The 12,840-nt window shown below is 40.0% G+C and overlaps 1 protein-coding gene across 3 annotated transcripts in view; it reads right to left on the bottom strand.

Annotated features, from left to right (window-relative positions):
• Nucleotides 1–12,840, bottom strand: part of MED14 (mediator complex subunit 14) — a 73,732-nt gene that overhangs the window by 13,787 nt on the left and 47,105 nt on the right. For all 3 annotated transcript variants that reach the window (XM_059050709.2, XM_059050710.2, XM_059050711.2), the window contains exons 17-23: nt 11,097–11,257; nt 10,864–11,010; nt 9,673–9,764; nt 8,579–8,731; nt 8,096–8,365; nt 4,341–4,481; nt 2,663–2,774 (exon numbers count right to left, since the gene is read on the bottom strand). In XM_059050709.2, the coding sequence (XP_058906692.1) occupies nt 2,663–2,774; nt 4,341–4,481; nt 8,096–8,365; nt 8,579–8,731; nt 9,673–9,764; nt 10,864–11,010; nt 11,097–11,257 (1,076 nt within the window). The remainder of the gene's footprint in view (nt 1–2,662; nt 2,775–4,340; nt 4,482–8,095; nt 8,366–8,578; nt 8,732–9,672; nt 9,765–10,863; nt 11,011–11,096; nt 11,258–12,840) is intronic.

Here is a 12,840-nt window from a genome sequence, read left to right as displayed (position 1 = left end):
AAAATTCCTGCCCTCATGGAGTTTACATTCTAGTATAATGAGAAAGACAAACAAATATATGTCAGGTTATGCTAAGTGCTATGGAGAAAAACAGGGCAAGGTAAGGGGGCCATATCGTGTAGTGATGGAGGTAGTTGCTGTTCTTTATATAGAGCAACCAGAGACCTCTCTGAGAAGGGGCCATGTGGGCTGAGACATGAAGTGAAGGATCAGAAGAGCTAGTGCAAAGGCCCCAATGGTAGCAGCAGTTATAAATAACAGGGGGAGGCCAGTGTGGCTGGAACAGCGTGAGCAAGGCGGGGAGCGGGGAACGGAAGACGATTAGGTCAGAGAGGTGGGAGGAGGGTCCCAAATCACACAGGGACTTGTAGGCCACTCTAAGGACTTAGGGTTTACCCTGAATGAGATGGGAGGCCACTGCAGAGTCGGGAGCAGAGGAGTCATGACCTAACTTCTGTTCCAGAAGGATCATTCTAGCTGCTGTTGAAAACCAGACTATAGGGCAGGAGGCAGTGAAACCAGTTAGAGGCAACTGCAATTACCCAGGTGAGAGATGGCTAATGACTCAGGAAAGGGTGAAGGCTGAGATGGTGAAAGTGGTTAGATTCTGGATAAATTCTGAAGATAGTGCTGACAATATTTGGTAACTGACTGACTGTGGGTGTGAGAGAAAGAGGAGTCCAACATGACTCCTACAGCTTTGGCCCAAGTAACAGGAAGGAAGGAAGAAGCTGCCACTTGCTGAGATGCAGTGTCTATGGGAGAAGCAGCACAGGGCAAAGTTGGGGGGTGTTAGGAATTTAGTTTCAGTCGTGCTGAGTTTCAGATGTTGATTAAACATCTACATAGAAATGCTGAATAGTTAGCTGGAAAATACAGGACTCGAGTTTGGGGGAGAGGCCTAGATGGAGCTATAAAAAACTCGGAGACATGAGCTTAAAGATGGTATTTAGCCACAGGACTAGCTTTAATTTAGGATGATGAAGGGTGGGGACTATGGCTATCAAAACTATCCGTGCAACATTAAAATACTTGCCACATTACCATGACTATCCTCAATACCAGCAGCTTTCAAATTCTCTACTACTATGTAAGAGAATTTCATATTTTTAATGTTTTATTATTACATAATGCAGTACTAATTCAATACAGTATGAATTCAGTATTAACATATTGATATTCAATAAATGTTAATCAACTTGATTAACCTTTAAGTATTATATTTACATATTTAGCTGTGTGATCTGGACTAGTGACTTAACTTCTCCATGCCTCGGTATTCGTTTAATCTTTTATTCCCTAGGGAATAAACGAATTCATTTAATTCGTTTAATCCCTAAGCATTACCCGTTTAATGCCTAGGGACTAAACGGGTAAAGTGCTTAGAACAGGGGTTGGCACACAGGAAGCACTATATACCTGTCTGCTACTAAAATCATTTCAAAATAATCATCTCTCCTTCCTTCTATACAAAGCCAGTCTCAACCCACATCCTAGAAACTCCCTACCCTCGGGTGCTGGGACCCCGCTTCCCGTTCTCCCCCTTGTTCCCCAGCTGCTCCTCCTCAGGCTCCCACACTGTCTACTGTCAGAGCTTCACAGGGTCTAAGTCTCCCACCAGCTCAGGGTTTAGGGACCTTCAATGACACGACAATGACTTCCAAGTCTTCACCTGGGGTCCCACCATCTCTGATGAGCAGGGAAGGGCTCATCGACCTTAAAAATCCGATACCAGTGCTCCTTGCTAGAAGGTAAGCTTGAGAAGCAGGACTGCTATCGGGCTCACTGCTGAATCCCCAGCACCGTGCAGCATTAGACACAGAGCAAGCACTTAAGACATACCAACGAATTAATTGTTCTGTTAAAAGTCAAAATTTGGCATTCTCCAGCAATTTGTTTTTAAAGATTTTTTTTTGATGTGGACTATTTTTAAAGCCTTTATTGAACTTGTTACAATATTGCTTCTGTTTTATATGTTGGTTTTTTGACCGCGAGGCATGTGGGATCTTAGCTCCCGGACCAGGGATCGAACCTGCACTTCCTGCATTAGAAGGCGAAGTCTTAGCCACTGGACTACCAGGGAAGTCTCTCTCCAGCAGTTTTTACAGCGCACTTCATGGGGTCGCCAACAGAGCCATCTTGTTCAGACAAGCAGGTTGTGGCCTGCCCGACCCTGAGGTGGGGCACTGTTCACATACACCTGGGCTCTGCCAACTCCTTCTGTAAGGGGGCTTTTCTGAAACGGGTCGTCGTAGCGGGAAAGCAGCCACAGACACTACATAAATGGATGTGGCTGTGTTCCGATGAAACTATTTACAAAACCAGGTGGTGGATAGGATGTGGCCCACAGGCCTTAGTGTGTCGACCTCTGACATAGATCATGTTGTGATTCTTGGAGTTGCGCCATGAGTCTGGCTCTGGGTGACAACAGCTCCACTTAACTCAAACATTTTAAAAGTGCTCCTGAATCATGAACACAGATTTCACAGCCCTGCCATAATGAATGAATGGCAAATATCCAGCCACGGACCAGCAAAGCAGTTCCCTCGGACAGCTAAGGCTACGTGTGTAGTATTTCTCACAGTGTGTGTGCGTGTGTGTGTGCGTGTGTCTATTTTGGATCTGAAAGTTGAACACAACAAGAGAATAAGTAATATCTTACCTGGAGACTGTGTGTGCATCATAGAGGGAGACTGGTTAACTGTGCTGTGATAAGATGTAGGGGGTGAAGTTAGAGGATAAGCGCCTGATGATCCTGGCTGCTTTGGAAATGGCTGAAAAGAAGAAAATTCCATGTTGGTAAAATGGCCAACCATGCAGATTATGTGAGTGTGGCTTTCCCCAGCAAAGAGCTACAGTGTTAACATTTACACACATCACTGGTTACCAAATAGGAAAGGTGAGGTATGAAAATGCCCAAAATTCACAACAATAATGCAAGTTTTAAAAAACTCCCTTTCAAAATGTTTTAAAAATAGCAATATTCTCATTCCTGACCTTGCAGTACTACTGCTTATAGCCCCCAAGATGTTTTTTGCTCATTTTATCTACTATATAACTGATTTATCTATATTATTTATCTACCATTTGACTGATTCTAAGACAAATATTCCCCATATTTTAACATCTCTGAAATCAGTGTGTGTCTTCCAATTCATGGCATGTCGTAGTTGAACTGACAGTGTTGTTTTGGGCAGTACATAAAAACAATGCATTTGGTGGAGTTTTAGAGTCAGTGAAATATGGTAGTTCAGCCTGACCTCTACTCACCTTCACCTTCATCTCCAGTAATGACAATGTAATTCTTCCTAGTCTATTTTTTTAACTTGAGGTATGAATCAAATACAGTAAAGCACACAACTCTTAAATGTATAGTCTGATGAGGTTTTATAAATGTAATTGCCACACAGATCAAGATACTGAAGGACATTACCAGAACCCCAGAGGCCTCCCTCACCCACCTTCCAAGTCTCTGTCACCTCCCCACACTCTGACTTCCAACACTCAAGCTTGGTTTTGCCTATTTTTTGCATCTCATATAAATACTGAATGTACTCATTAGTGCCTGGCTTCTTTTGTTCAACATTATGTCAGTGAAATTCGTCGTTTCGGTGCATGTAGCAATAGCTTTTTTCATTTCTGTAAAGTATTCCACTGTATGAATATACCCCAGTTTACTCACTCATTCTACTGTTGCCGGATATTTGGGTTGTTTACAATTTTTTGCATAAATAATGCTGCTATGAACATTCCTGTGTTTTTTGGCTGCATTTCTGTTGCGTATATACCTAAGGTAGAACTGTTCGATCACAGGCATGCATAATGTTCAGCCTTAGCACTCTGGAATAATGCTAAGCACCATTGCAAGGTAGCTGTACCATTTTATACACCTTCCAGTAGTAAATGAGAGTTTCAGATAGTCCTAATACCAAATGTTGGCAAGGACTATCAATTTTTTTTTCCTTAAAGACATTTCTGTGGGTAATGGGGTATTATCTCACTGTGGCTTTAATGTATAATTCTGTGACGCCAGATGACGCTGTTCACCTTTTCTGTGCTTACTGGCCATTTGGACATCATCTTTTGTGACCCCATGGGTGATCACCTGACATTATTTTAAGCGCGGGAATCTAAAGTTAATGCTGTTTCTGGTACTCTTTACTTCCCATCACTAGAAGCCTCCTCCTGTCTCCCTTTGTCACTAGTTTTTCATATGAATTTCTTGGGCATCTCGGGTCCACCAAGGACCTCCTTGCCTTTCAACAAAGAAGCAGAGCCACCTATGGAACCTGTTAAGTAACATAAGTATGACACCGTTTGGAATTTCAGCTAGACATCACCTGTTGCTGGGGTGGTGGCTGGAGTTGTGAGATTAAAGAATCCATCATATCCCCTCCAATGGGAGAAGGGGGATTATCATCCTCATTTACAGACCTTCTTCGAGCATCCTGATTGCTGTCAACAAACATATTCAGGAATGTCTATGGATATAAACAGGTAAAATTTAGATTATTTTACCTAATTTTAGTAAGATATTCCTAATCATTGAGAATGTGTTAACAGAAACAGACGTATTCTGTCCATTATCTGAAATATGTTTGACACATGGCCACTATTGTTAGGCCAACCTAGAAGAGAGAGTGATCAATTTGAAGGAAGGGGGAAATTTGAGGAAAACAGTTAAACACAACAATAAAAATAACATCTAAGTTAAAATGTTATTATGAGAGCAAAAAGTTGAAGAAAGAAGTACACCCTGGCCAAAATATTTTCTTATTAATTTCTGAATCAAAAACGTGGAAAAGAATAAAAAGTTGTATGGTAGGCATATAAGTAACTTCAATGACTTTGAAAACTTCCTATTTAGTGAGATTTCTCACTTTTTAAGCCAGAAAATATGAAAGAGGAAAACTGAATAAAGAAACTAAGCCACCTTTTCCCTTTTTATTTTATGTGACTTAATCTTAAACATCAAGAGTGGGACAGTCTTGTTTTATAGGTTATTTCATCAAAAATTAAGCAAGGCTACCAGAATTTGCATCTCAAGAACAGATTCTCTTTTCTTTTTAATATAAAATTTCTTTCTTTATTTATTTTTGGCTGCATCGGGTCTTCGTTGCTGCGTGCAGGCTTTCTCTAGTTGCAGTGAGTGGGGACTACTCTTCGTTGCGGTGTGCGGGCTTCTCATTGCGGTGGCTTCTCTTGTTGTGGAGCTCGGGCTCTAGGTGCACAGGCTTCAGTAGTTGTGGCACATGGGCTCAGTAGTTGTGGCTCGCGGGCTTTAGAGTGCAGGCTCAGTAGTTGTGGCACATGGGCTTAGTTGCTCCACGGCATGTGGGATCTTCCTGGACCAGGGCTCAAACCCGTGTCCCCTGCCTTGGCAGGCAGATTCTTAACCACTGCACCACCAGGGAAGTTCCAGATTCTCTTTAATACACTCCACCTTCCCAATCTTCAGAAATATAGATTACAAGCTTATCAGAATTACTGAAAAGCTTTTAAAGGTACATAGTCTGATTTCTAATTAAAGATAATAGATCATTCACAACACACATTTCATCTTCTCTCAACACCCCACTGAAACTCCTAAAAAATTTTTTTTAAGCAGTAAGTCACAAAGACAAAAAGAATGGGATAAGAGAGAAATAGCAATAAATTCTAGGAGGCTGCAGAGCAGATGGTTGAGTGGTAACTGAACTATCTGATGTGAGGAAGTTTCTTCTTAAGCAAGCAGTGGGGAAAGCCAAGAAGCAAAGCTATTTCCATCCAGATCTCCAAGATACACAGGAACTGGCAGCATCAGATACCCCTGGAAATGGAAATGAAACAGACTAAGAGCAGAGGACTGGGTGAAACGTCTTAAAGACAGTGAAACGTCTTAAAGACAGTGAAACCCTCCAGAGCCTCTGGCACTCCCACTGAGTTAGGCTGACCTCTACCACCCAGGCGGAAGGTCTCTGATTGGGGGTGGGGGGGACTCTAGGATCAATTGACAGCAGGGGTACCATACTAAAAATAGAGATTAAAGTTTACATACTGAATGCTGAGAATACTAGTTTCCTTCTCTTATTTGACTTGCCAAATATTGGGAGCCAGATGCACAACGGCTATGCAGAGTCTTGATACTCTTCTCTTGGTACTCACACTGGCCCAACAAAAAGACCTGAAGCTACTGACATTGGGAGTTACCCAATGAAATGGCCCAAGCAGATCATCCTGCAGTGAAGATTACAGTCAGCAAGTGTCACCTTTAAATAAAAGCACAGAGTTAAGAATCACTTAATATTTGAAAAATACTAATATGAAAGAGATGAAAACAAAAAAGGTGGGTGAAATGGAGATTATGTAGGAAGAGGTAAGAGAAGATAATGCAGCCATATAGAACAGGACGTCATAAAATGAACTTTCAGAATCAAAAAGAGCTCTTGGAAATTTTTTAAAAGATGGCAAAAAAAAAATTCTTGATGGAAATGAAAAATAGAAGGATTGGCGGGGGGGGAGGAAATCTCCCAGAAACAAAGAGATAAAAAACAGAAAAGATAAGAAAATTAGAGGATAAGTCCGGGATGCCCAACTTCAGAATCGTAGGGGTACCAGAAAGAGCTAACAGTGAACACAAAGACTCGAGGAAGAGCACAAGGAAATTCCCCACAACAAAAGGATGTAAGTTTCCAGACTGAAAGAGTCCACTTAGTCACATAAGGTTCAAGAACTGGAACAGGATGAAATGCCTCAATGGTCACAACAGAAGCTAGGGCACAATGGATCAATGCCTTCAAAATTCTTACAGAAAATGGCTGCAACCTAGAATTCTACACCTAGCCGCTCTCTCAACTAGATGATGCTAAACTAAAGACATTTTCCGACATACAAGGTCTCAAATTAACCTCCTGTGTATCTTCTCCCAGGGAGCTACATAGAAAGTATTCCACCCAAACAATGAAGTAAACCAAGAACAAGACGTGGGGTCCAAGCCACAGGGCATGCAACACAGGAGAGAAGTGAAGGAATCTCCTGCTTCACCACCCTTCTGCAGATTCCTGAATCAAAACTGGGCAAAAGGTCTGGAGCACTAGCATTCCAGATTGGAGGTCAGAGGACTGGGGAAGAGATGTGTCTTCAAGACGAAACTGGTAAGGTATCTGATTTGTGAACGTACTGAGGGGAGAGTTACATATATGGGAGAGACTTTAAGGTTGAGTTAGTGATAAGTACAGAAAGAGCTAAGAAATAAAAAAGTTAATTAATAGTTCCCAGGAAAATAAATGCTGAGCAAGAAAGGAAAAGTAAGCATAGTAAGCTTGGTAGAATAGTATTAAATGCTCATAATAATGTGAACACTGAAAAATTACCTAAATTGCTACCTAATCATATCACAAAGTTGGAGGAAAGAAAGATGAATCTGTACTGGGAGCAGCCTGGAAAGGGGAAGGGGCATATAAGAAAGAACTAAAAAGGAATTAAATCTTCATCTTCCATTATGAGAGTCAGATAATGCCCTCAACTAAGAAGTCAGCAAAGAGCAATGAAAGCATGCTATTTAGAGGTAAGGATGTAAATACCAAGAGGATGAGCTATACTGTATAAGAGTTGAAGACAGAGTAGAAAAGTGGCAAGACTGGGACTAATTTTCAAAACAGGCCATTGGGAACTATCTGACCCTAAACTATAAGAACATACAACTAAGCTGTCATATCAAAATCTCCAGGGGTTGTGGCCCAGGACCCTACATTTTAAAAAAAAGTATCACAGCTGAACTGATGAACAAAGCTTCTCAATATTCCCTGATAAAGACTACTTTTAAAGTTACTTGAAGCTCCAAATAGCAAATAGGACTCTCTTTAGTATCTTCACTCATTACATGGTAAGGAAATAAAAGGAAGGACATCTTATCATTTTATATACCTAGGCACAGCACTTTACCAGAAGTTCTAGCTCCTTCAGAATGAAGTTGCAAAGATGATGAATTAACATGGCTACTCATTAAATGTAAACAGGAATTTGTTTCTTTTCCCCCCGTTATTTCCCCCTCGAAGGAATTGTTTTAGAGATCATATTTATGTTTACTAATGCTGTAAACACTAAAGTCCATTACCTTGAGTCCTGGTGCAGGATAAAAACCTTCAACTAACTTGCTATTATCAAAAAGACTATAGGCCCCATCACGTATTGCCACAACGCCTCGACTCCGGCAGTATATATCAATGCAATACATGTTCCTGAAGGCCAGTCTGATGTGGGTGGACGACTGAGGCAGGATGGAGAAGCACTGGTAGGCAGTGTTGGTCCTCTGGGTCAAGCCCAACATCGGCACGGTGGGCAGTTTGTTGATGGCATTCAATGGAGCCTGAGTATCAAACAGTACCTACAAGGAACAAATGCAGTGAGAGCATCCAGTTTCTGCTAAAATCTCAGAATTTTCAACGTAAAATCATCACAAATGAGACAATGTCCTTCTGGCACATTCCATAAAAACTTTCATCATTAAAGACAAGTTAAGTCCACATGATTTTTAGAGGAGTTTTACACGAGACACTAACACTGATGGAGTCTTTAAATAGAAAATGAACTTAATTACCTGTAATAACTGAACCACATTTGGTGTTTTGTTGAACATTTCTTGAAGCTGATGGAGAATGGTATTGTGACAGTTACTGCATCCTGAGTTTGGACCAACAGTTCCCAAAGAAATGTGAAATTTCTGATGTATGGAATTCCACTGGATACTAATCTAAATCAAAGAGATTACATGTTTCAGAAACCGAGAAAGGAACAGAGTCAAGCAGAAGAAAAAATAAAGTTTAAACAGTAAGGCAAAATGCCAAAGATCTACGTGAGGTCTTTTTTGGAAGCAACTCATTAGACCCTGTAAACTCCCGGTGTGCTGTCCCTATGGACATTCACTGAGTATGTGTGTGTTAGACAGCCCACTTCTACTAAATAAAACAGAAAGAGAAGGTGCTAAAGAAAAATTTTGATTAAACTTTATTTGAAAATTGTCACTGTTTCTTATTTTTCCATTTTCTCTTCAACGGAATAAGAGTCACCCCCTAGGTGAGTACCGTATTAAAGGGAAAGGAAGCCAGCCCCAACAGATGCCACCTTCAGTTAACAGATTTTAAAACACTCAAGTAATTTCTGATATTACTTTATGCGGAAGAGTCCAGAAAGAAGCTAGCTGGCTGAATTTATATACTAAATTTCTAGGACTTTACATATGGGGTGGGGAAAAAAAAAAGAAACGACAGATTATGGGGAATACCTTCAAGATTAATACAGGATCAGATAATGTTAACAACCATGTGACTAAAAGCATAGACATACCACATTGTTCAAGACCATTCATACATAATCTTCATTATAGTAATCACGCTGCTAAGCAGATTTGAAATCAGTGAAGAAAAAAAACCCCATAAATACCAAAATATATTACCTTGCCCAAAACTCTTCAAGAATACACGCTCCAAAGAGGGTATAGTTTTTGTTTTCAGTTTTAAAGAGTTAAGCATTATAGTATATTTTCTATCAACAAAGTATTTAAAATTTACCATTTTATCCCTAATTTTTACTTGAACCCTCAATTATTTCAAGAAAGTTTTCATAATTTTTGAATTCTTGATTTTTTAAAGATATATGAGAGGAACTTTAGTTTTAATTAATTCATAGACTTACTGAACTTCCCTTGGTTGTTCCATAACACAAGATAAGTTTTCGGTAATTATAAACACGAACTTCTGAGAAAATGTTTAGATGAGTGGGTATGTCTAAACAGAAAGAAAACAAAAAAGTTTAAGATTACACATACGAAATTTTACAATACATATTTGAAAAAGAGGGCATCTTGGCAATAGTATATGTCTAGATAGAAAGGTCTCTGTATATATAACTTAGCTTAAAAAAAAAAAAGAAAGGAAAAAAGATAGCAACAGCATAAATAGGTAGTAGGGCTTCCCTGGTGGCACAACAGTTAAGAATCCGCCTGCCAATGCAGGGGACACAGGTTCAAGCCCTGGTCTGGGAAGATCCCACATGCCGCGGAGCAACTGAGCCCATGTGCCACAACCACTGAGCCTGCACTCTAGAGCACGCGAGCCACAACTACTGAGCCCGCCTGCCACAACTACTGAAGCCTGCACACCTAGAGCCCATGCTCCGCAACAAGAGAAGCCACCGCAATGAGAAGCCCGTGCACTGCAACGAAGAGTAGCCCCTGCTCGCCACAACTAGAGTAAGCCCGCGAGCAGCAACGAAGACCCAACGCAGCCAAAAATAAATAAATAAATTCTAAAAAGAAAAACTTCTTAAAAAGAAAAAAAATACTGAAAGTAGTTCTAATAGTTTTACTTAGTTGGTTAATAATAGTAATAATAAGAAACAAATAAATAGGTAGTAGGCTTCAATTTCCATTTTGACAAAAGGGGGCCAGGGCAGGGGCAGAGATGTACTGAAGCAGTATAGCATAGTGGTTTATGGGTTCCAATTCCAGCTCTGCCCTTTGCTAGCTATGTGAACTTCAGCAAGTTTCTTAAGTCTCTGTGACTTGTTTTCTTCATTTGTGAAACGAGGGATGATAAATTACCTCACAGGGTGACTGTGAGGAGTGAATGAGTTAATACAAGCGTTTATTACATTGTATGGCACACAGTAAACTCTCAATAAGCACTATTATTATAATCTGGTATACCTGTGGGCTAAAATTTCTCAATATATACAAATCATCACAGTGGCTGTCTCTCGGGGATAGACTGATGATTTTTTTATTTTACAATGTGCATGTTTTACTTCCTCAGTTAAAATCGGTGGTGGTGCAGTGGGGGATGCGTCTCCCCTCCCCCCGCACCAAAGGAAGATTATCACTTGTACCTGGTAGAGAACGTGCAAACTCCAACACACACTCATATAATCGTGCAATGCTATTCCAGTCATTAAGGAACATTTCAACCACTTTTCTACCACCAACAGGTTCAGACAATAGGTTTTCATATGTCAGATAAACATGCCGGGATGGTCCTACAGATTAAAAGAAAAGATTAATAGTAATCAATACAAAAAAAAATCCAGAAATATGCAAAGACAAAGTGTGTGAAGCATCTCACCTTGCTCCCTGGTAGAAGTGCCATTAAGTGGACAATTTGCAAACACTAACTCTGCCACCCAGGTGCGGTTATTTCTACCTTGTAATCGGAAAGTGCAATCGAGAAGAGAGCGGTCCAGAGCCTTTTGGGTTTCCTCATTTACACCCTTACAGGGAGGAATTCTGGTGATGAAAGACAGCATATGAAGTGTACTTCATATCACAGAAAGACAAAAGCACAATCTACACAATGACAGGCAGGGTATCATATTAGAGCTTTGGTTCAAAGTCCACTACTAGGCACCTTCTGCAAGAGAAGGAAACAATTTGTAGCAATTCACAGCAGTTGATAGCATTTAATCCACTCCCATTCATATCAATATGGATCAGGACTCTCATTTTAACAGTGATGTTCGCCTTCATCCTTAATCTTGTTATTAGAACAGACCACAGTTTCTCAGAAAATCAAAGATACAGGCTTTCTATGAAATCTACCTAGAACATCCTCAAGGAAAAGGTAAGGAGAACAAAATATTTGTAAGACCACTCTTTGAAGTCAGGATGACACAGTGAAAAGAACAAGGGCTTTGGAGTAAGGGACCTGCATTCTAATTCTGACTCAGCCACATTCAACCTCTCTGAATTGCAGTTTTGCAACTATAAAATGGAGATAAATAATTACCTTATGGGTCACTGATTTTAAAACATGACAAAACATATATATAAAGTACTTATGGTGGCTGATGCAGCAGGTATTCACATATGTTAGTTTCTCCTTGCAGTAAAACCAAGTCTTGATCACTGACTGCCATGACAAAATTTCAGGTTTGTTATCTCCCCCCACCTTCTCCCCTCCTCCTCTGTAGAGGTAACTCATTGTGATGGAGCTACACATGTATCAACTCATTTAACACACATACTGTCACTTATATATACCACATATACAAGAGGAATGCATTAGCTTCGGTGTCTTAAAATACCCATTTCTTGCAGCTTTATGAACTATCTTATTTGTCATAAAACATTATGAGGTAAAATATTTTGGCTGTTTTTTCAGTAATGGATGAAATAATGAGATAATATTTAATTACACATTATCCTTTAACTCACAGGGAAGGAGAGTTAATTATCAGACTTGGTATAATAATTATCAAAATCTAAGCAAAAAACAACAAATATAACTAGAAATATGGAATTTTGGTTCAGGCCTCTCATTCAGATACAACACCTAGAACAGGGTTTCTCAGTGTCGGCAAAATTGACATCCTGGGCTGCAGAATTCTTTGCTGTGGAGGGCTATCCTGTGCAGCCCTGGCCTCTACCTACCAGCTCCCAGGAGCACCTCCCACCCCTTCTTCTCAGTTAATGAGAACCAAAAATATCTCCAAACATTGCTCAATGTTCCCTGGCAGGGAACACTGCCCTGAGGTTGAGAACCACTGACCTAGAATAAACAATTTAAGAGAGGAAAAGAGACAGAGATTGTATATAGTAAAAAATAAAATCTGTAGGGGTAAAGAAAGCTATCCAGGTTGCATAAAAATAGAATTAATGTACTGAAATTTTCTCAGTTAATTAAAAATTCCACAACAGCTTGTTTTAAAAGTACAGGTTTTCAAGTTTTTTCAAAAGTTAATATTTCATACTACATACTTGTTATCACTCACTACCAAGAAGATTCTGTCCAACATTACTTGGGGTAGTTATTATAGAAATCACATACACTGCACATATGCTTTCATCTTTGGGTATACTGAGGACTTTTG

The sequence above is a fragment of the Kogia breviceps genome, chromosome X, assembly GCF_026419965.1.
Source record: "Kogia breviceps isolate mKogBre1 chromosome X, mKogBre1 haplotype 1, whole genome shotgun sequence".
Taxonomy (NCBI): domain Eukaryota; kingdom Metazoa; phylum Chordata; class Mammalia; order Artiodactyla; family Physeteridae; genus Kogia; species Kogia breviceps.
This window is presented reverse-complemented; position numbering and strand designations above follow the sequence as displayed.